The following is a 23,580-nucleotide window of genomic DNA, read 5'->3' on the forward strand; positions in this document are numbered from 1 at the left end:
AAGTGGTGGTGATGGTTAAAGTGGTGGTGATGGTTAAAGTGGTGGTGATGGTTAAAGTGGTGGTGATGGTTAAAGTGGTGGTGATGGTTAAAGTGATGGTTAAAGTGGTGGTGGTGGTAAAAGTGGTGGTGATAGTGACCTCTACCTGGGGCGGCAGGTAGCCTAGTGGTTAGAGAAGTGGGTCTTGAGCAAGGCACTTAACCACCTAGAACTGTTCCAGGGGCACTGTACTGTGGCTGACTCATTTTCCCAGCCCCTCATAGCTGTGTGTGTCTGGGGGTTGGGTTGAGCATAAAGACACATTTCTGTTCTCTGTAAGTTGATGGACAATAAAGTAAATTTTCCTTTACCTTCCCTTACCTCATGGTCTGCCACCTGCATCACTACAAGGAGGTAGCCGCGGTAAGGAGCACTCGCACCATAGTGGAGAATGTTTACACTTCTCAGTCTGGAAATTTTTCTGGCATCAGTGATTTATTTATTATTTAATACCCAGATTTATCATGCTTTATTAAGATGTATCATTTATTTTCAGTTTCCACTTGGTTACACGGTATAGAGGATCATGTGGTTCAATGTCCTAACTAACATAAAGTACAGGCGTTAAGAGTCAAGTTAATTTTAGCTTATCCACTTGACTTGTCCCTAATCCTTTGTTCTCCTCCGTCACACAGTATTCTCTGAGAGGGGCAGTGTTGTGTATTACTGTGTTGTGTTGATTTCTGTGTTTTCCCTATATGACAGGAAACGGATGATCTGATCCTGGTTAATATTGATGATGGGACCGTGTCGTCTTCCTGGTCTGATGGGATTGACCTGCCCGATGTCCCGCTGGCGGCCGCAGAGTGTTTTATAACACGGTAGGACAGGAGACCATCTGGGGCGTGTTCATTAGGGCTCGCCTTTGCAAAACATTTCTTATTGGACTGTTCGGGATGTCCCTCCCTGTTTCATTCTGTTTTCTTTCGTTTGGTGCCTAATGAATTGTACCTAGAGAACAAGACTCACGGTTAGTCTGCTGTCCTAAGATAAACTCAGCAAAAAAAGAAACGTCCTCTCACTGTCAACTGCATTTATTTTCAGCAAATTTAACATGTGTAAATATTTATGAGCATAAGATTCAACAACAGACATAAACTGAACAAGTTCCACAGACATGTGACTAACAGAAATTGAATAATGTGTCCCTGACTAAAGGGTGGGTCAAAAGTAATAGTCAGTATCTGGTGTGGCCACCAGCTGCATTAGGTACTGCAGTACATCTCCTCATGGACTGCACCAGATTTGCCAGTTCTTGTTGTGAGATGTTACCTCACTCTTCCACCAAGGCACCTGCAAGTTCCCTGGCATTTCTGGAGTAATGGCCCTAGCCCTCACCCTCCGATCCAAGCCGGTCCCAGACGCGCTCAATGGGATTGAGATCCGGGCTCTTCGCTGGCCATGGCAGAACACTGACATTCCTGTTTTGCAGGAAATCACGCARAGAACGAGCAGTATGGCTGGTGGCATTGTCATGTCAGGATGAGCCTGCAGGAAGGGTACCACATGAGGAGGATGTCTTCCCTGTAACGCACAGCGTTGATTGCTGGCAATGACAACAAGCTCAGTCCAATGATGCTGTGACACACCGCCCCAGACCATGATGGCCCTCCACCTCCAAATTGATCCCGCTCCAGAGTACAGGCCTCGGTGTAACGCTCATTCCTTCGACGATAAACGCGAATCCGACCATCACCCCTGGTGAGACAAAACCACGAATCGTCAGAGAAGACCACTTTTTGCCAGTCCTGTCTGGTCCAGCGACGGTGGGTTTGTGCCCATAGGTGACGTTGTTGCTGGTGTTGTCTGGTGAGGACCTGCCTTACAACAGGCCTACAAGCACTCAGTCCAGCCTCTCTCAGCCTATTGCGGACAGTCTGAGCGCTGATGGAGGGATTGTGCGTTCGTGGTGTAACTCTGGCAGTTGTTGCCATCCTGTACCTGTCCCGCAGATGTGATGTTCGGCTATACCGATCCTGTGCAGGTGTTACACGTGGTCTGCCACTGCGAGGACGATCAGCTGTCCGTCCTGTCTCCCTGTAGCGCTGTCTTAGGCGTCTCACAGTACGGACATTGGAATTTATTGCCCTGGCCACATCTGCAGTCCTCATGCCTCCTTGCAGCATGCCTAAGGCACGTTCACGCAGATGAGCAGGGACCCTGGGCATCTTTCTTTTGGTGTTTTTCAGAGTCAGTAGAAAGGCCTCTAGTGTCCTAAGTTTTCATAACTGTGATCTTAATTGCTTATCGTCTGTAAGCTGGTAGTGTCTTAACAACCGTTCCACAGGTGCATGTTAATTAATTGTTTATGGTTCATTGAACAAGCATCGGAAGCAGTGTTTAAACTCTTAAGTTATTTGGATTTATTTGGATTTTTATGAATTATCTTTGAAAGACAGGGTCCTGAAAAAGGGACGTTTCTTTTTTTGCTGAGTTTATTACAATGTGTATTGTAATGAATAGGGGAAGGGATGTTATGCAGATAAGTGTCCAAGTTGAGCATTGGAGTAGAAWWTMTTTTGTTACCCCTCCCCATTAAGTGTGTGTGTGTGCGCAGGGTGGAGGGCCTCCAGGTGCACTATGACCTGGAGGTGTGTCACCTGGGGGCCAGTACAGAGGTGAACGAGAGGAGGGCCCAGAGGAAGCAGTGGCAGAGGAAACTCAACACACACATCCAGAATATCACTCTGGAACTCATCGTCAACATCTTCAGGTCAGCATCATTTAAAAAATTGTATTTCACCTTTATTTTACCGGGCAGGTCAATTAAGAACAAATTCTTATTTACAATGACTGCCTGGCAAGAGACAAAAGGCATCAAATCTATACTGTTGTTATTCACCGTCGTTCACTATGACTTAAAATATACTGTACATAATTATTATATTATTACATAGTCGTTACAATATTATAACCTAATTGACACGCTTTAATTATGTAACTTTGATAATTGAGACTCACATTGAGCATATCTAGTCATACATTTTGGGTTGGACCAAAGATGCCTATTTTTCTCACAAGGAACTATTTAGAAAATAGTGACATTCTAACACTGTTAGTTATCCTATTAAATCTTGCTTTATTACAACCAATACAATTCCCTGTGCAAAATCACAGCAATATCCTGTAAAATATCAGGACCGGAAAGCTAATCTAGTGATTATTACCCAACCCCCCCCCCCCCCCCCCCCCCCCCACACCCCCCCCCCCCCCACCGAGAAGTCCACGATCACCTCAACTATGAGCACAGAGTCTTCAACAGTGAGGAGTTCTTTAGGTCTAGAGAGCAAGCAGACCAGCCATTCTACAAGAAGGTATGATACAAATTCTGGTCTGTCTGTTCAGTGAGACGTCAATCTCTGTTGACTTCTAACCTACAATATTTGGGGCAATATTTTCTGTCCAGAATGTGATCCAATTGAAAGTGAATGCAGTATATTTAGTTTTCTTTGCAGGTGTTGGACACACACATCTTCCACTCATTCCTACGGGATCGTCTGAACAGGAAGATGGACGCATTCACACGTATGGAGCTGAGTACTCGGACAGAAGCTTACAGGTGAGAGGGAAGAGGAGAGTTTAGCATGAATATTTATATTTACCTTTAAACTAAGAGTTTATTTTGACCTTGCAAATAGAATTGGATTCAATTGGATTTCAATTTGGTTAAAAAAATATCCTAGCACTAACACACTTGATTCAACTCCTCAGCACCCTTTAGAATTTCAATTTGGTTAAAAAAATATCCTAGCACTAACACACTTGATTCAACTCCTCAGCACCCTTTAGAATCAGGTGTGTTAGTGCTACGGCAAAAACAAAAATGTGCACCCCATTGGGTCCCCAGGACCAGGATTGGGAAACACTGCAGTACTGTATCTTCAAACGCACATCCCAAGTCCTTCCTGGTATAAGCACAGCCTTTCCCCTGACGTCTGTTCTCGCTCCGGGGTGACATTTCCCCTAGGTGCAGATCTAGGATCAGCTTCCCCTCCCCTAACCCTAACCTTAACCATTAGTTGGGAAATGCTAAACTGACCCAAGATCAGCATCTAGAGGCAACTTCACCCTCCACCTCTGAACTCTTCCCCAGGCTGAGGTCCATGACAGAGTCTCCGCGGCGGCCCACCATGCAGGAGTTGGCCCGTAAATACACCAGCCCAGAGAGCCGGCTCAGCAAGAGGCTGGGGGCCAGCCTGCCCAACCTGGGGGAGAGTGGGGGGTCTCTGGTGGGGCCCCTCAGGCAGACCTCCTTCAAGAACATACAGGTGGACAGCGGTAGGTTCAGGTGGACAGCGGTAGGTTCAGGTGGACAGCGGTAGGTTCAGGTGGACAGCGGTAGGTTCAGGTGGACAGCGGTAGGTTCAGGTGGACAGCTACGCGTGTGAACAACAAGCCATAGAGATAGAGGACTCATCTTTGTATCTGTGCCATTATAGCGTCTGTGATGGCATGGGCATTTTAAAGTTATCAATTTTATTAATTGGCTGATTTCTCCCAACTTCTAGGAATCCCCACCCAGTTGACTACTTGGTGGAATGGTGGAGGCCCTTAATGGCAATGACCATGCTAAAACGGGTTATATCCATTATGAGTCCTCTATCTCTATGACAACAGGGACAAATTCGATATGTTGTTTTCCAAAGTTGGCGAAATGTCATGTGCGTCAACTTTTATATCAGTGTATTTGTAACAACCTAACCAATGCGAAACTTCTATTAGATCAGATAAGCCTCACGTAGCAAATGATCAATTACATTTATTTTTTGTTGACCAAATTCTACAATCATTGACCTCCATACCAGAATTCTGCACTTCGTGGGCATATTTTTGTGGAGTAAAGCCTCCCGTTTTGCCTCTTCCTCTCTGCTACTACCATTGGCAGGCGAAGAATTTAACTCGGGGGGGGGGGGTCACTCATTTTGCCCCGTGGGCCGCAATCGTTCTTCAACGAGGTCCGGAGGGCCGCACTGAAAATGTAATATATAAATAGTTTGCAATGCTCCCTGACTGTCTAGTGATTTTATTAGCGAGCTGGACTGTCAAGAAACCATTATCATTCTACACAGTTTGGATGTGGTAAAATGGTTTACTCAAACCACTTGAGGGCTGGAATCAACACCCCTGATATAGCTTAGAAATGCCTCATGAGCTTGTTTTACTCCAATGTTTGTAAACAATGTAAATGTAAACAAGCACTCTATAGCCTCAACATGGTTAAAACTATCATTTGGATACCGTGGATGGTCGGTCCTTGCATTCATAGCTCTATCTATGAATATGAGAGTGATCAAACATTTCTCCAGCCCCATCCCTCAGCTGTTTACCGAAACTGTGGTCAGGACAATGCTTTGTTATTGTTCCAATTGCTGATTGGCCCTTTTAAGGGTTCTTCTGTATGAATGGATTTAATCTCACTGACCTCAGTTCTTGAAACCTTTGATGGAACCCCATAGGTATGAAGTCTCCCCAGAGGCCAGTGAGATTCTTCAAGCTTCCTGAGTTCCCCCCTCCGCTGGCCTACCACTACGTCCAGAATTACTACCAGGAGATGATCACCCTCCTGGGCAAGGCCATCAGCGGGGCGGCCTCCGAGGACTCCTCTCTCCTGGCTCGCTATCACTACCTCAGGGGCTTCGTGAACACCGTGGCCGGTAAACGCCTGGACGCTCTGGAAGACTTCCAGAACCTCTACAAGACAGACACAGACATCTTCCCTGGCGAGCTGGTCAACGCGCTGGTGGACTCTCTACAGGAGGGCGAACAGGCACTGGCTGACCGCCGACCCGAAATCAAACGCCTGATTAGTCAAGTGAAGAGGGACCATGAGAGGGAGCGGGCGCGCCATGTCGACGAAGGTGTCAAGCGGTTCCAACTCCCGAAAAAGCACATGCAGTTGGAGGACTTTGTGAGGCATGTGCAGGAGTCTGGGATTGTCAAAGACCAGGGGACCATTCACCGGCTGTTTGAGGCTCTCACTGTGGGTAAGGAAGTCATACAGACTCCAAGCTTAGAAAGAGGGAAATAATGAGTGAGGGTAAAGGAGAGAGGGTTGTCTCTCTTGGTGGAGGTTTTCTTCTATGTTAGTTTTACAGTAGCCCCTTGTTGTATGGGACTCATGAACATAATCCAATTGATAATACTTGGCCTATACTCTGTAATCACTCCAGTCCCTGTGATCGATGTGTTAATACCTTACTACATGTAGAGTGAATGGCCATGCTAATTTATCTGATTATTGAATCTGCTTAATTTCTTATCCTTTACCTGATCAGAATGTTGTAAGAGCAGCTCTGCGGTGAAGGCTCCTTCCCAGTCTATCTTTTATCTTGATTCCAATCTGGAGGGTAAGCATAGCATTATGCCCTGCCTGCTTGCAGAGTGTGCTGTGCCCAACTCCTACCTTGTTGTGTGTGTGTGTGTGTTGCTTTGGCCTGTGTGTGTTCTGCTTCATCAACTATCCCCTCAGGTGTTAAATCTGAGAAGTGTTTGCTTTTAACATTAGTGTCGCTTCAAACACCTCACAGCATTCATGGCTGACATCTAGGTAATATTTTCTTTGTTTTGAAGGACAAATAGTATTTGTGTGTCAATTGACTGTTACAGGACTCTTATCTTACAATGATAATGGTAATGAGTAGCCTCATGGAAGTGTGTTAAAGTGCCTCACATTTCACTTTACATAGGAGTCATACTGTGTACGTCCAGTAGGGCCAGGGACGATATCAGTAACGAAACAAAACATGAAGCAGATTTAACATCTTTAGGAAAACAGCTCTAATGTTGGAAACAAACATCATTATGTTGTCATCCAGAGTCACATTTATTTATTTTCCAAGCTATAGAACACAATATTTGACATACAGCAGGTTTTTAAAGAGAAATATTGTTATACTGGTATCGTCCCGGCCCTAACGTCTAGTGAACGTTGTGTGAATCTCTTGCAACAGGAAACCACCACACCATGAACTTGCTCCACCAGCCAATCAAAAAAAGGCTGTTTAATGTGGTTCCTAATACTATAACTCCTTCCCCAACCCTGCTAGCTTATCACCTTTCCATTCTAGCTCATTGATTATTGTTTTGAATGGGAAACCTAGTTGAATCCCACCCAGTTTACAGTGAATGTAAACTGCCCCTATGGTTGCAAAACCCTAACTCTAGACTGCTCCCTGCAGGCCAGCAGAAACAGGTGGACCCGGAGATATTCCGCGTGTTCTACACCTTCTGGAAGGAGACGGAGGCCGAGGCTKAGGAAGTGGCCCTGCCGGCCTCGGCCCTGGAGCACCTGGAGGCTAATGAGTGTGTCTTCAAGCTGTCCTCTTCGGTCAAGACAAGCCACGGCGTYGGCAAGATCGCCATGACACAGAGACGGCTGTTCCTGCTGACCGAAGGACGACCCGGGTACATGGAGGTCACCAAGTTCAGAGACATTGAGGTGCGTTAGGACCTAATTGATCTATGTTACTACTACACTTTATGTGAAATACTGTATATTATTCATGATACTATATATTTTTATAGATATTACTACAGTATGTGAATACATTGAAGGCTCTCGGATCCATAATGAAAAAATATGTTTTATTCACTCCGTCGGGGTCTCAACTTACTGTTGGAAGGTAGAATACACAAGGTGCAATTTCGAAATTTGTTTGTACATCAACAGTTTCTCTTATGTCAATCACTGATAGTCCTTCAATTAACCCATGTCAGCTAATATTTTTTAGATTGGTAGCGGCCAGCTATCTAAACTTAGTAATCATGGTTGATTTACTGACTGGGGGGGGGGCCCATTTGATTTTGTTAGTCAGTCTCACTCAGATATCATATTAAAAACTGCAAACATTTCTCTCCATCGTATGGCAAAATGTGTAGAATTGTAGGAAATTAGCTGTAAAACATGTTGTATGCATAGGTACGCAGTTCAGATGTTTTGTGGCCCCCACCCCCATCAGTTGCCCATCCATGCATTAATCTATACAATAAAAGGAATGTGTTTGATGTGCTTATAGATGTGTAATCTATGCTCTGCTATGCAGCTAATGTAGACAACTAGATCTGTTTTTTTAAACTATTTCATATACTGTCATATCATTGAGAAACAGGACATTTTCCTGGCTCTATCCATGTTATGATTGCTTATAGCAAGTGTTACAGTGCACTGTAAGTATGTCATAAGGCACTATAAATACACTCATAAGGCTTTATACATGTGTACCATCATACAAAGTCTTACCAAATATGATATTACAAATATGAATGTCAAAGATGGTGTTAGGTGAATAATTGCTCCCAGATCTGTGGTCTTTACAACCATAGGAGTTGGCTATACAGCACAAACAGATCTGGGACCAGGCTAGTGAATAACCGGTAGGCTTTTGTACCTCAGGAGGTGAAGATCTCCTCTGCTCCCTTCCTACTGCTGAGGATCCCGTCTTTGAAGATCAAGACCACCCTGAGGAAGGAGACGTTCGAGGTCAACCTGAAGTCAGAGGTTGACCTCTGGCACCTCATGGTCAAGGAGATGTGGGCTGGAAGGAAGATGGCCGACGACCACAAGGTAGTATGTCAAAATGTGACTGGACAATTTGTTCATCTCTCTGTCTCTGGGTGCGTGTCAATTTATATTTTTTAAAAATCCTGAATTGTGCACTCGTTCACTACTTCCCACAATTCTAGGAATTGGGTTGGTGAAGACATGGGCCTTATTTCACCATATGTCTTATACTGTACTAGACATTTCCTTTCAAATCCGTAAATGGAAGTGAACAAGGACACCCTTGGGGTGGAAGGAGAGATAATTGGGACATAGCTTCTCTCTCTCTCGCTATCCCGCTCTGCATAGGACTATGTATGGCCAGTATGTAGCTACACCATGAAGGGAGTTTTTCTTTAGCAGCAAAGATGGCCAACGTTAGCACTAAAACCATTCTTCCTTATCCCACCCTGGGCCTCTCTGGCAGATTGGACTGTAGCTCAGTGGGTGTGGTTGACATTCCATGTAAGAGGGGGAGCTATGGAGTTTCATATGGGCTTGGCTCTATTGTTCAGCCAGTCCAAAGTATACACCACTCTCCAGCCTTCAGTTTCCACTATTAAACTGCATGAAACAACATGGATGCTTCTGGCCCCCGGCCCATCTCACTTCATGTATTGTCTTCTTCTCTGTTATCACTGGAAAGACTGCATTTCCCAGGGTTAAGTTCTGTCTTTCTCTTTAATTAAGGCCTCATCCCCTGCTGCCTCCAGCTAGCCTAGCTCCGGATCTGTTTGTGCTGTTGTYGCATGACAATAACTACACTAGACAAGGAGTTGGTAAGACCGCACCAACAGATCTGGCACCAGGCTAGCCTCCCCCAACGCATGGTTCAGATGCCATGGAGTTACCGTAAGAGCCAGTTGGTCTGGTTACAAACTACTGGCCCTAGAGATATTTTGAATTCTATTCCTCCTTTTCTCTTTTTCATGTTGACGTCAGCATGATGTCATGGGAAACAGACTCTCTTGTACATCTGGAGCATAGAATGTGTGACGATCATCATAATTCAGATACATATGAATAGAATCTCAAATCTTCATTGTTTCTCGCTCTTCCTCTCCTACTCTCTCTCCCTCTACCTCGCTCTCTCAGGACCCCCAATATATGCAGCAGGCTCTGACCAACGCCCTGTTGATGGATGCAGTTGTTGGTTGTCTGCAGTCACAAAAGGCCATTTTTGCTGCAACCAAGCTGGCACACTTTGACAGAATGAAACTGGAAGGTATGGCAACTGAGATATTTGTGGCGCCATGAATTAGGTTTAAGCAGCTTCTCTCCCAAAGTTGATATTTTTACATGACAAAAAGACGCGAAAAACATCAGATCATACCAAAAAATCCACAACATTTTAGATCATTGACATGAATAACTTTACAGAAAGCGCATGTTTAAGTCTTGTTTCTCAGGAGATTTTTTATTCATTTCGAACTTTGACCTCTGAGCTTTCTCTCCATCCTAAACAGTCCCGCTGATGGTCCCTAAAACCACGTCAGAGACCCTGAAACACAAGATCAACCCTTCTCTGGACCTGACAAGCCCCCAGGCGGTGGATGTTCTGCTCTACACCCCAGGTAAACTCTCAGGCACGCTGTCAGTCATGACGTCAAGGAACGTGTCAGTCATGACATCAGACACTGTTCCTGTTCAACAAACTGGTAACACTACATATCTGTAGAATGATTTCCCAGTACTATAAACACCCTACAGGATGCTCAGAAAATCAAGTAGGTACTGCTGGTATTTCCCATTCAACTCCACTTCAACCTAAACTCTCCTCCAGTCTAGGACATACCACGTACCCTCACACAGTACTCCTCAGATCATGACTGTCATGGTAGTACACCTCAAATCTGTGTTCTGTAGTCAAGGTATTGCATGACAACAACACCCGAGAGTCATGTTGTCTGTGTCCTAGTAACATATGTCACACTCCAGACCTTGTTTCAAATACTATTTAATAATCGTTCAAATACTTTGTTTGTTTTAATCTGCCTTGAGTGCCAGGTGGGTGGGGTTTGCACTTCTGTGACTATTCAATTGGTTCCATTACAACAGGCAAGCTCAATCAGGCACAGCTAAAGTATTTTAAATGATTTTAAATGGTGTTTGAACCCAGGTCTGTCACACTCCCTACTGCTGCTTGGACAGTGACGGTGACAGTGTCAGGTTACAGGAGGAGGCTTGGCAGAAAGGGCCAGAGGCATTTTATTTTATTTCACTGCCTCTTAAACAAATAATGAGGCACAGCTTTTCCCAATGCATCACCACCAACCACTTCCTGTTGTGTTCCTTAGTTTCATGCAGTGGTTACTGATAGTAGAGTCATATAATAGTCCAAATAGAATCTCTGTGATTGTTCCTCCTACTCAAACCACAAATGTTTATATTACAGTTGAATTCTGAAGTTTACATACACCTTAACCAAATACATTTAAACTCAGTTTTTCACAATTCCTGACATTTAATCCTAGTAAAAATTCCCTGTCTTAGGTCAGTTAGGATCACCACTTTATTTTAAGAATGTGAAATGTCAGAATAATAGTAGATATTTATTTAAGCTTTTATTTCTTTCATCACATTCCCAGTGGGTCAGAAGTTTACATACACTCAATTAGTATTTGGTAGCATTGCCTTTAAATTGTTTAACTTGGGTCAAACGTTTTCGGGTAGCCTGCCACAAGCTTCCCACAATAAGTTGGGTGAATTTTGGCCCATTCCTCCAGACAGAGCTGGTGTAACTGAGTCAGCTTTGTAGGCCTTAATCGCACACGCTTTTTCAGTTCGCCCACAAATGTTCTATAGGAATGAGGTCAGGGCTTTGTGATGGCCACTTCAATACCTTGACTTTTGCCGTTAAGCCATTTTGCCACAACTTTGGAAGTATGTTTGGGGTCATTGTCCATTTGGAAGACCGATTTGCGACCAAGCTTTAACTTCCTGACTGATGTCTTGAGATGTTGCTTCAATATATCCACATAATTTTCCTGCCATCTACTTTGTGAAGTGCACCAGTCCCTCCTGCAGCAAAGCACCCCCACAACATGATGCTGCCACCCCCGTGCTTCACGGTTGGGATGGTGTTCTTCGGCTTGCAAGCCACCCCCTTTTTCCTCCAAACATAACGATGGTCATTATGGKCAAACAGTTCTATTTTTGTTTCATCAGACCAGAGGACATTTCTCCAAAAAGTATGATCTTTGTATGATCCATGTGCAGTTGTAAAGTCTGGCTTTTTTATGGCGGTTTTGGAGCAGTGGCTTCTTCCTTGCTGAGCAGCCTTTCAGGTTATGTCGATTATAGGACTTGTTTTACTGTGGATATAGATACTTTTGTACCTGTTTCCTCCAGCATCTTCACAAGGTCCTTTTCTGTTGTTCTGGAATTGATTTGCACTTTTCGCACTAAAGTACGTTCATCTCTAGGAGATAGAACGCATCTCCTTCCTGAGCGGTATGACGGCTGCGTGGTCCCATGGTGTTTATACTTGCATACTATTGTTTGTACAGATGAACGTATTACCTTCAGGCGTTTGAAAATTGCTCCCAAGGATGAACCAGACTTGTGGAGGTCTACAATTATTTTTCTYAGGTCTTGGCTGATTTCTTTTGATTTCCCCATGATGTCAAGCAAAGAGGCACCGAGTTTGAAGGTAGGCCTTGAAATACATCCACAGGTACACCTCCAATTGACTCAAATGATGTCAATTAGCCTATCAGAAGCTTCTAAAGCCATGACAATTTTCCAAGCTGTTTAAAGGCACAGTCAACTTAGTGTATGTAAACTTCTGACCCACTGGAAAAGTGATACAGTGAAATAATCTGTCTATAAACAATTGTTGGAAAAATGACTTGTCTTGCACAAAGTAGATGTCCTAACCAACTTGCCAAAACTATAGTTTGTTAACAAGACACGTCATAAGAAACATGCTCTAGTCTGCAAGGCTCCTCAGTCCTAGCATTCTGTGTAAAGGAGCCTGTGTCTTAACCTAGTGACATCAGGGAACCAACAGCAGCTTCTTTGTTTAACACAGTGTCCCTTCTCCCTACTCCTTCCCCTGGTCCTCTCACAGACAGTGGTGTGTTTGTCTGAGCCTTCCCCCTGATTGGTCCATCTGTAACCAATTAGAAGAGGGCATGGTAGTGGCCATGGTACGGGGCCTGGACATGACCCTCTAGGCCTGTGGTTCTCAAACCTCTTCTCGGAGACCCCCAAGCCGTTCCATGTCTTTGAACAATTCCAGAGCTAGCACACCTGATTCAACTTGTCAACTAATCATCAAACCCTTGAATAGGTAAATCAGGGGAGCTAGTTCAGGGCTACAACAAACTTGTGAAACGTCTGTGGGTCTAGGTGGAGAGGTTTGAGAAGCACCGCTCTAGGCATTGGTAATAGTGCTGCGTCAGCACAGAGCACCGCTCTCAGGGACTAAATGTAGGTTACTTATGTACCCTTGGACAGAGTCCAGATTCCCCCCTCCCTCCTTTCTGTTCTGTTCTTCACTCCTCCCCAAGAAAGTGACACAAGTTCTTTTCTTTTTCCTATTATGATTTGAAWAATAAATGTTAGGCCGTAAGAGGAAATGGAACAGCTAGGCTGAAGGTGGACAGATTTAGGTTGTATTCCATAATATGGATTGATGTCTGAAAAGTTCCATATGTGTGCCATTGTGTAACTAAATGTTTACACTTCTTCTGTATGTGTGTGTGAGAGATATTCACCTTTGCGCATAAGACACTAGATGTATTAGAATATACGTATTTATTATAAAGAAAGAATATTCAATGCATTTCAGCCTCAGCCTTCATCAGGGATTATTTTTAACTTAACTGTATACAGTGCATTCGGAAAGTATTCAGACGCCTTGACTTTTCCCACATTTTGTTAGGTTACAGCCGTATTCTAAAATTTATTTAATAAAAAATGTATCTCGATCTACACACAATAGCCCATAATGACAAAGCGAAAACAAGTTTTTAGAAATTTCTGCAAAAAATAAAAAAACATACCTTATTTAAGTATTCAGACCCTTTGCTAAGAGACTCGAAATTGAGCTCAGGTGCATCCTGTTTCCACTGATCATCCTTGACATATTTCTACAACTTCATTGGAGTCCACCTGTGGTAAATTCAATTGATTGGACTAGATTTGGAAAGGCACACGCCTGTCTATATAAAGTCCCACAGTTGACAGTGCATGTCAGAGAAAAAACCAAGCCATGAGGTCGAAGGKATTGTCCTTAGAGCTCTGAGACAGGATTGTGTCGAGGCACAGATCTGGGGAAGTGTACCAAAACATTTCTMCAGCATTGAAGGTCCTCAAGAACACATTGGCCTCCATCATTCATAAATGGAAGAAGCTCTTCCTAGAGCTGGCAGCCCTGGCCAAACTGCGCAATCGGTGGAGAAGAACCCGATGGTCACTCTGACAGAGCTCCAGAGTTTCTCTGTGGAGATGGGAGAACCTTCCAGAAGGACAACCATCTCTGTGGCACTCCACCAATTAGGCATTTATGGTAGAGTGTCCAGACGGAAGCCACTCCTCAGTAAAATGAACATGACAGCCCGCTTGGTTTGCCCAAAGGCACCTAAAGACTCTCAGACCATGTGAAACAAGATTCTCTGGTCTGATGAAACCAAAATGTAATTCTTTGTCCTGAATGCCAAGCGTCATATCTGGAGGAAAACTGGCAACATCCCTATGGTGAAGCATGGTGGTGGCAGCATCATGCTGTGGGGATGTTTTTCAGCGGTAGGGACTGGGAGACTAGTCAGGATCGAGGGAGAGATGAACGGAGCAAAGTACAGGGAGATCCTTGATGAAAACCTGCTCCAGAGCGCTCAGGACCTTCACTGGAGTGAAAGTTCACCTTCCAACAGGACAACGACCCTAAGCACACGGCCAAGACAACGCAGGAGTGGCTTTGGGACAAGTCTCAATGTCCTTGAGTGGCCCAGCCAGAGCTCGGACTTGAACCCAATCGAACATCTCTGGAGAGACGACGCTCCCCATCCAACCTYACAGAGCTTGAGAGGATCTGCAGAGAAGATTGGGAGAAACTCCCCAAATACAGGTAAATACTCAAGGCTGTAATTGCTGCCAAAGGGGCTTAAACCAAAGTACTGAGTAAGAGGTCTGAATAGTTATGTAAATGAGATTAATTTTTTTTGCAACGTTTTCTAAAAACTGTTTTTGCCTTGTAATTATGGGCTATTGCATGTATGTTGAGGGGGGYAAAACTATTTAATCAATTTTAGAATAAGGCTGTAAAGTAACATTGTGGGAAAAGTCAAGGGGCCTGAATACTTTCCAAATGCACTATAGTTACCATTTCTACTAGTCAAGCCATGAGCTACTTACTGTATTTGAATCAGACCTACAGTATATAGACTTTTTCAGCATGTGAGAAATATTATGCCATGCTTGTAGGAATATAGAAATAGATGCATAGAAAATGCAGATTCAGGGGTTCCTGCATTCAGCAATATTTTTGTTCACATTCTCAGGCCAGCTGGGCGTGTCGTCTGACTCTGAGGGTGATGGGAACCCCAAACTGTGGTGTGCCTTGAGTGACGGGAAGGTGGTGGTGTTTGATGCAACCAGCTGGTCCATGCAGCAGAACCAAGTCCAAGTGGGAACTTCACGAGTGGTAAGGATGGGGATGGGACCACTATTTTAAAGGAGTAGGCAAATTGAAGGGAGGAGGACAATTTATAGAATTATCAAAAAGCAGTAGTAATTCACTTACCACATTTAGTCGTCTTCTGCTTGGTCCCATTTGGCTATATTTAGTGTTTGTGTAGAAGAATATAACTTGAGGGATTCTGCTGACCCCTGGTGGGTACAGTATGTTATGACTGAAATTACCTGCTTGGACCTGCTTCTATGTTTTTGAAATGGGATGGTTTTAAAATGGTGTTTATTTCTGAATTGTCTTGGTGCCATGGTTTGAAATAGGCAGGCCACCTGGTTTGAAATGGGCAGACCGCCTGGTTTGAAATGGGCATGCCAGCCTGTCTGGTAACATGGTCCTGAGATTCTATGTTTTGTTGTTTTGTCCAGAACTGCATGCTGGGAGTGGACCGGCAGCAAGTGTGGATTGGCTCCCAGGATTCAGTCATTTACATAATCAGCACCCGCAGCATGTCCTGTAACAAGCAGCTGACAGACCACCGCAGTGAGGTCACAGGGCTGTCCCTAGGGGAACGCGGCGAGAAATACAGGTGAGGGGTGACGATGACATGCAGTTGAAATCTATCCGGCTGGGTTAAACTTAAATTTACAGTAATGTTGATTAATGAGCACTGTCCTTGTAAAATGAAATGTAATCTAGTGAAGTTAAACATACAGTTACTACTGGCATCATATCCATAGAGAGAGCTGTCTTTTTAGGACCGCATGATAACGGCATCAATGAGCAGTCCCAGCTCGAAGTAAAATTGTTTTAAGTATAACATCCTTTCTTTATGCCTGGGTCGTGTTCATTAGGCACCAAAAGGAGGACAATGGACTGAAGATCTGAACGTGTCCAATATGAAATGCTCTTTCCAGTTTTTAAAAACATTTCGCTACTGTGTGCCACACTAAACACGAACATGTATTCCCTGTTGCAGCCCCAAGGTGGCATACTCCTGCAGTGCGGAGGGTGCAGTGATAGTGTGGGACGTGTCCACGTTAAAGGTCAGGAAACAGTTCCGGGTCTCCTGCGACCGTCTCCAGTCCGTTCAGCTCTGCAATGGAACCCTATGGTGCTGTAAGTACACATACAAGCATAAAAATAAGGTACTTAAAATGACTTCTGGCTGTACTATACTACTGTATATATTTATTTATTTTTATTTCACATTTATTTATCCAGGTAGGCTAGTTGAGAACAAGTTCTCATTTACAACTGCGACCTGGCCAAGATAAAGCAAAGCAGTGCAACACAAACAACAACAGAGTTACACATGGCATAAACAAACATACAGTCAATATCATAATAGAAAAAGTATATGTACAGTGGTTGCAAATGAGGTGAGATGGCAATAAATAGGCCATAGTGGCGAAATAATTATAATTTAGCAATTAAACACTGGAGTGATAGATGTGCAGAAGATGAATGTGCAAGTAGAGATACTGGGGTGCAAAGGAGCAAAAAAATAACAGTATGGGGATGAGGTAGTTGGATGGGCTATTTACTGGTGTAGTGATCTGTGAGCTGCTCTGACAGCTGGTGCTTAAAGTTAGTGAGGGAGATATGGGTCTCCAGCTTCAGTGATTTTTGCAATTCGTTCCAGTCATTGGCAGCAGAGAACTGGAAGGAAAGGTGGCCAAAGGAGGAATTGGCTTTGGGGGAGACCATTGAAATATACCTGCTGGAGTGCGTGCTACGGGTGGGTGCTGCTATGGTGACCAGTGAGCTCAGATAAGACGGGGCTTTACCTAGCAGAGACGTATAGATGACCTGGAGCCAGTGGGTTTGGTGACGAATATGAAGCGAGGGCCAGCCAACGAGAACATACAGGTCGCTGTGGTGGGTAGTATATGGGGCTTTGGTGACAAAACGGATGGCACTGTGATAGAAGACTGCATCCAATTTGCTGAGTAGAGTGTTGGAGGCTATTTTGTAAATGACATCGCCAAAGTCAAGTATCGGTAGGATGGTCAGTTATACGAGGGTATGTTTGGCAGCATGAGTGAAGGATGCTTTGTTGCGAAATAGGAAGCCGATTCTAGATTTAACTTTGGATTGGAGATGTTTGATGTGAGTCTGGAAGGAGAGTTTACATTCTAACCAGACACCTAGGTATTTGTAGTTGTCCACATATTCTAATTCAGAACCGTCCAGAGTAGTGATGCTGGACAGGCAGGAAGGTGTGGGCAGCGATCGGTTGAAGAGCATGCATTTAGTTTGACTTGCATTTAAGAGCAGTTGGAGGCCACGGAAGGGAGTTGTATGGCATTTGATCTAATTTGGAGGTTTGTTAACGTAGTGTCCAAAGAAGGGCCAGAAGTATACAGAATGGTGTCGTCTGCTTGGAGGTGGATCAGAGATGAGATGGATTCTTATTGATTGTTTTATTTGTGATTTGGGCATGTTATTCCTCCTACATCATTCAGGTGCCAGAGACTGCATTATGGAGGTGTGGAAAAACGGAATGTTACATCGCAAGATCTCCCTTCCTGAGCAGCTCTGTGGCTCCCCAACTGCCTTCAGCAGCCTCCTGCTCTACCATGAGGTGGGTAGTGTCTGTGGTCATATATAGATATACAGTGCATTCGGAAAGTATTCAGACCCCTTTTCCCACATTTTTTCCCCCCCATCAATCTTCACACAATACCCCATAATGACAAAGCAAAAACACATTTTTTGAAATTTGAAAAGCTGAGATATCACATTTACAGAAGTATTCAGACCCTTTACTCAGTACTTTGTTGAAGCGCCTTTGACAGCGATTACAACCTCAAGTCTTCTTGGGTGTGACCCTACAAGCTTGGCACACCTGTATTTGGGGAGTTTTTTCCCATTCTCTGCAGATCCTCCGGATCGGGTTCAAGTCCGGGCTCTTGCTGGGCCACTCAAGGACATTCAGACACTTGTCCCGAAGCCACTCCTGCATTTTCTTGGCTGTGTGCTTAGGGTTGTTGTCCTGTTGGAAGGTGAACCTTCACCCCAGTCTGAGGTCCTGAGCAGATTTTCATCAAGGATCTCTCTGTACTTTGCTCTGTTCATCTTTCCCTTGAACCTGACTAGTATCCCAGTCCCTGCCGCTGAAAAACATCCCCACAGCATGATGCTGCCACCACCATGCTTCACCGTAGGGATGGTGCCAGGTTTCCTCCAGACGTGACGTTTAGCATTCAGGCCAAGGAGTTCAATCTTGGTTTCATCAGTCCAGAGAATCTTGTTTCTCATGGTCTGAGACTCCTTTAGGTGCCTTTTGGCAAACTCCAAGCGGGCTGTCATGTGCCTTTTACTGAGGAGTGGCTTCCATCTGGACACTACAATAAAGGCCTGATTGGTGGAGTGCTGCAGAGATGGTTGTCCTTCTGGAAAGTTCTCTCATCTCCACAGAGTAACTCTGGAGCTCTGTCAGAGTGACCATCAGGTTCTTGGTCACCTTCCGGGCACAAGGCCCTTCTCCCCCGATTGCTCAGTTTGGCTGGGCGGCCAGCTCTAGGAAGAGTCTTGGTTCCAAACTTCTTCCATTTAAGAATGATGGAGGCCACTGTGTTCTTGGGGACCTTCAATGCTGCAGAAATGTTTTGGTACCTTTCCCCAGATCTGCGCCTCGACACAATCCTGTCTCGGAGCTCTACAGACAATTCCTTTGACCTCATGGCTTGGTTTTTTCTCTGACATGCACTGTCAACTGTGGGTTCTTATATAGACAGGTGAGCTTTTCCAAATAATGTCTAATCAATTGAATTGACCAATGGTGGACTCCAAGTTGTAGAAACATCTCAAGGATGATCAATGGAAACATGATGCACCTGAGCTCAAAAATGTCTAAAAACCTGTTTTCGCTTTTTCATTATGGAGTATTATTGTTTGTAGATTGAGGGGYAAAAATTATGTAATCAATTTTAGAAGGCTGTAACAAAATGTGGAAAAAGTCAAGGTGTCTGAATACTCTCCGAATGTACTGTGTGTATATATCTCTATCCATCTATCTATACACATATACTGAGTATATAAAATGTTAAGAACACCTGCTCTTTCCATGACGTAGACTGACCAGGTGAAGCTCTGATCCCTTATTGATGTCACTTGTTAAATCCACTTCAGTCAGTGTAGATGAAGGGGAGGAGACAGGTTAAAGAATGATTTGAGACATGGATTGTGTGCCATTGAGGGTGAATGGGAAATACAAAATATTTAATTGCCTATGAACAGGGTATGGTAGTAGTAGGTGCCAGGCACACCAGTTTGTGTCAAGAACTGCAACGCTGCAGGGTTTTTCATGCTCAACAGTTTCCCTTGTGCATCAAGAATGGTCTACCACCCAAAGGACATCCAGCCAACTTGATATAACTTTAGGAAGTGTTGGAGTCAACATGGGCCAGCATCTCTGTGGAATGCTTTCGACACCTTGTAGAGTCTATACCCTGACGAATTGAGAGTGTTCTGAGGGCAAAAGGGGGTGCAACTCAATATTAGGAAGGTGTACCTAATATTTGCTATACCCAGTGTATAGTCAAAGGCAATTCAGTCGATATAAAACACTAACATTTTCCTCCTTTTTGAACAACCCCACGTGTGTGTGTGATGAGCTGAAATAAAATATCCCAGAAATMTTCCATACGCACATAAAGCTTATTTCTCTCAAATTTAGTGCCCAAATTTGTTTACATCCTTGTTAGTGAGCATTTCTCCTTTGCCAAGATAATCCATCCACCTGCCAGATGTGGCATATCAAGAAGCTGATTAAAAAGCATGATCATTACACAGGTGCACCTTGTGCTGGAGACAATAAAATGCCACTCTAAAATGTGCATTTTTGTCACAACACAATGCCACAGATGTCTCAAGTTGAGGGAGTGTGCAATTGGCATGCTGACTGCAGGATTGTCCACCATAGCTGTTGCCAGATAATTTAATGTTTGTTTCTCTACCATAAGCCGCCTCAAACGTTGTTTTAGAGAATTTGGCAGTACTCCACCCGGCCTCACAACCGCAGACCACGTGTTACAACGCCAGCCCAGGAACTCCACATCTGGTTTCTTCACTTGCGGGATTGTCTGAGACCAGCCACCCTGACAGGTGATGAAACTGAGGAGTTTTTCAGTCTGTAATAAAGACCATTTTTGGGGGAAAACCTCATTCTGATTGTCTGTGCCTGGCTCCTAAGTGGGTGGGTATGGTAAATGGCAGAGGTGGGACCAAGTCATTGTTTTACAAGTCGCAAGTAAATCTCGAGCCTTAGCACTCAAGTCCCAAGTRAAGACAGGCAAGTCCGAGTCAAGTCTCAAGTTCTAAACTTTGAGTTTCGAGTCCTAAACAAGTCATAATGTGCTCTTCACCAAATTGAATACCATTTCAAAATTTTTAACAAGAGTAATAGTTATATTAAATTTACGCAAATCATGAATGCTTTTTAAAATATATTTATTGTTTTCCAAATAAACTTTATATTTCCATGGAAATAAATGAAATGACCTGCTTGTCAATATGACAACAAAAACTAAATATTGTAGTGCTCTCTTTAGATATACTCTAGACACCTAAAACAATCCTGCCATAAAGTTACAATAATGTATTAAAAGGTACATCAAAACAACTGCTACTGAACTTCAGGTAGGCCTACAATTTGAACACTGGCCTGAATGTCTGTAAAAAAAAAAATACAGATCCAAAAGATGGGAGATAAAACCTGCACTCTCCCCCCCTCCCCCCCCTTGTACACAATGAGAGTTGATGCGCTGCACACTTTTTTTAATAGCATAATTTTTTATATTTGGGCTTGGGGAGGGTATCAAGTCAGTTTGAGTCAAAGGCTCAAATCCAAGTTAAGTTACGAGTTATTGGTGTCAAAGTCGAGTTGCAAGTCTTTTTTGATTTTGTTGAGTCTAAAATCATAATTTTGTGACTCGAGTCCACACCTCTGGTAAAAGGTGCCAGGCGCACCGCTTTGAGCGGTGTCAAACTGAGGCTAGTGAAATGTGTATATATATTTTTCTTATTTTATTATCTCAAATGGAATAATGATGAGGATTAAAGATCATACCCCCAAGACATGGTAACTTGTCACCATATCTGTAATCATGGTAGCTTCTACATTAATGTAGAAGTCTTTAGATACATCAACTATTCTTATTTACAATAAAAGTGACTCCAAAATGACACTATGCATTATGTACCATTCATTTCTATTGGGCACATAATAATCAAACAAACTAAATTAACTACAAATGCATCCAACAAGTTTGTAGAGTTGATTGATTAAGTCATTGCATGCTTGGAATATGGGACCAAATACTACACTTTTGACTACATTATTTATAAGTRTTTAGGGGTGTCAGTTTTTAATCCTACCTTTTTTGAGGAGAAAAAAGTATTACCTGTTAAACAATATCTTTCTCTGAGCAATTGTATTAGTATAAAATACAATCATTTCCTTTTTTTGTTGCATACAATATATCTCAGTATTTTATTTATTTTTATACAGTAATTATTGCTCGTCTTTTTTCTAGGGTGTCAATCATTTCGTACCCCACTGTATGTACATAGTATGTCATAGTTTACATACAGCCTTCTGCGATCAGTGAGGTCTGGGCTACTTTGACATGGTATGGGAGTGATGATTGGAGCCGTGTTGTGTACCATACGTGTTTCAGAGGGAGCAGCTGTGGACGGCCTGTATAGACGTAGGGGAGCTGTGTGTGTGGCACCTCAGGGAGCCCACCAAGCCTTTCCAGAGGATCCAGCTGCCTGACTGTGCAGGCGTCACCTGCCTTATCAAGGTCAAAAACCAGGTGAGATTGTCTGTAGACTGTACTGTAGGAGGAAAATGAGTGTGCTTCTATTCTACTCTACTGTAGTTTCTATAAAATGGCATTGCTTGGGTACTCCACTGGATTAGTTACATTACTTAGTTCTGTATTAAGGTATTATGTGAAAGTTTAAAATATTAACAGGCCCAAATCACCATGGGTTCCCTTTCCCACTCCTTTCCCGCTTTATTTTTATTTTTTATAGCTTTTTTAAAATACTGACTAGATCATTCCTATCACAATGCACTCTGACATGTCAATTGTCAATTCAGCATGTCTTAAAACCAGAAATGAGATATGTCCTTTATGGTGATGAAACCTAATCTGTTAACCGGTCCTGTCAGATCTGGGTTGGGGGCCGAGGGTGGAGTTCAGGGAAGTCCAGGGGGAAGATCTACGTAGTGGATGCCCAGCGACACACGGTGGAGAAGGAGCTGGTAGCTCACACAGACTGTGTCCAGGCACTGTGCTCTGCAGAGGACCGCTATGTGCTGAGTGGGGCAGCCCGTGAGGACGGGAAGATAGCCATCTGGAAAGTGGAGTAACTTGAGTGGAAATTCAATACTGCCACCTGGTAACTGGGGGTCAGAACAGGATTGTGTTCATTATTCACCAAACGGTAGAAAACGGACTGAAACAGGAACTTGTTCAATAAGAAACGCTCATTTTTGTTAACCATTGAAAATTGTTTTGCTAAGGTGTGCCCAAATAACCCAGGTGATTATGAACAGTTGGGAAATAAACTCTAGTCGTGATTTGTGACTGCCTGTGGATGGATGACCAACCCAAAGTTCACCTGATTGCATAGGATTTATTTTTATTTCTGGAATAATCTTTCCAACCTWTAGTTTTAAACACATGTATCTTATTGTTTATGTTAAAGGGAAACTATTTAGGTATTTGTTTCATTAGTCCATTGTTGATATAATCCCAACATGTTTTGAATATCAGAAATACATTTTTSAAGATATATAACTTAAAAAATACAGAAATACTGCCAGTGTGATGCATTTTTGGACTATATCAACAATAGACTAATGAAACAAATACCAAAACCCAGTTTTGGATGTCATTTTCCTTTTTAAGCAGTACACTGCTTATTGTATTATTTACATCAAAGGAGGAACCTTCGATGTTTTTATATTGGGATGCTTCACAGGTTACTCACATCCAAATAAGTATTTCATATTTAATGTATGTGCTTTTTCTTCTAAATATGTTTTTGTATGTTTAATACACTCAACCCAAACTATGCATTTGAGTATTATTAAAATGTTTAGTAATGAAGACTTGTCCTCGCAATGTATTTGTCTCAGTCTTCATATAACATGACACAAGCTACTTCTAACATTTTAAATGAAAAAGTGAAATATTTTCCATTAATATTAGTGTTTCTTGTATATTCTTTATAGTACAGTATATTGTTTTGTAATATGCCTTTTGCCACCAGGGGACAGTACAGCATCCTCTATTACATTTTAATTCACATCCCAGAACTTTCTTCTGTAAACTGTTTGTGTAGGCTA

General features: G+C 43.2%; 1 protein-coding gene across 8 annotated transcripts in view; it reads left to right on the top strand.

Moving 5' to 3' along the window:
* The window catches only part of LOC111954980 (DENN domain-containing protein 3), a 42,194-nt gene extending 18,853 nt beyond the window's left edge, over positions 1 to 23,341 (top strand). Inside the window, exons 9-26 of one of the 8 annotated variants that reach the window (XR_011474456.1) lie at positions 391 to 402; positions 745 to 860; positions 2,597 to 2,751; positions 3,256 to 3,353; positions 3,483 to 3,598; positions 4,133 to 4,317; positions 5,496 to 6,023; positions 6,315 to 6,386; positions 7,218 to 7,477; positions 8,432 to 8,602; positions 9,674 to 9,803; positions 10,045 to 10,152; positions 15,085 to 15,227; positions 15,641 to 15,801; positions 16,192 to 16,331; positions 17,681 to 17,799; positions 20,183 to 20,324; positions 21,899 to 21,985. Coding sequence is in view for 7 of the 8 variants with exons in the window: in XM_070436219.1 (XP_070292320.1) it covers positions 391 to 402; positions 745 to 860; positions 2,597 to 2,751; positions 3,256 to 3,353; positions 3,483 to 3,598; positions 4,133 to 4,317; positions 5,496 to 6,023; positions 6,315 to 6,386; positions 7,218 to 7,477; positions 8,432 to 8,602; positions 9,674 to 9,803; positions 10,045 to 10,152; positions 15,085 to 15,227; positions 15,641 to 15,801; positions 16,192 to 16,331; positions 17,681 to 17,799; positions 21,899 to 22,036; positions 22,399 to 22,599 (2,853 nt within the window). In the remaining variant the exon portion in view is untranslated. Of the gene's footprint in view, positions 1 to 390; positions 403 to 744; positions 861 to 2,596; positions 2,752 to 3,255; positions 3,354 to 3,482; positions 3,599 to 4,132; positions 4,318 to 5,495; positions 6,024 to 6,314; positions 6,387 to 7,217; positions 7,478 to 8,431; positions 8,603 to 9,673; positions 9,804 to 10,044; positions 10,153 to 15,084; positions 15,228 to 15,640; positions 15,802 to 16,191; positions 16,332 to 17,680; positions 17,800 to 20,182; positions 20,325 to 21,898; positions 22,037 to 22,398 lie in introns of those variants that run through there. The other 7 variants (XM_070436219.1, XM_023974973.2, XM_023974974.1 and 4 more) reach the window with 7 other exon arrangements.
* The last annotated feature ends 239 nt before the right edge of the window (positions 23,342 to 23,580 follow it).

This window comes from Salvelinus sp. IW2-2015, linkage group LG30 (genome assembly GCF_002910315.2).
Source record: "Salvelinus sp. IW2-2015 linkage group LG30, ASM291031v2, whole genome shotgun sequence".
Classification (NCBI taxonomy): Eukaryota; Metazoa; Chordata; class Actinopteri; order Salmoniformes; family Salmonidae; genus Salvelinus; species Salvelinus sp. IW2-2015.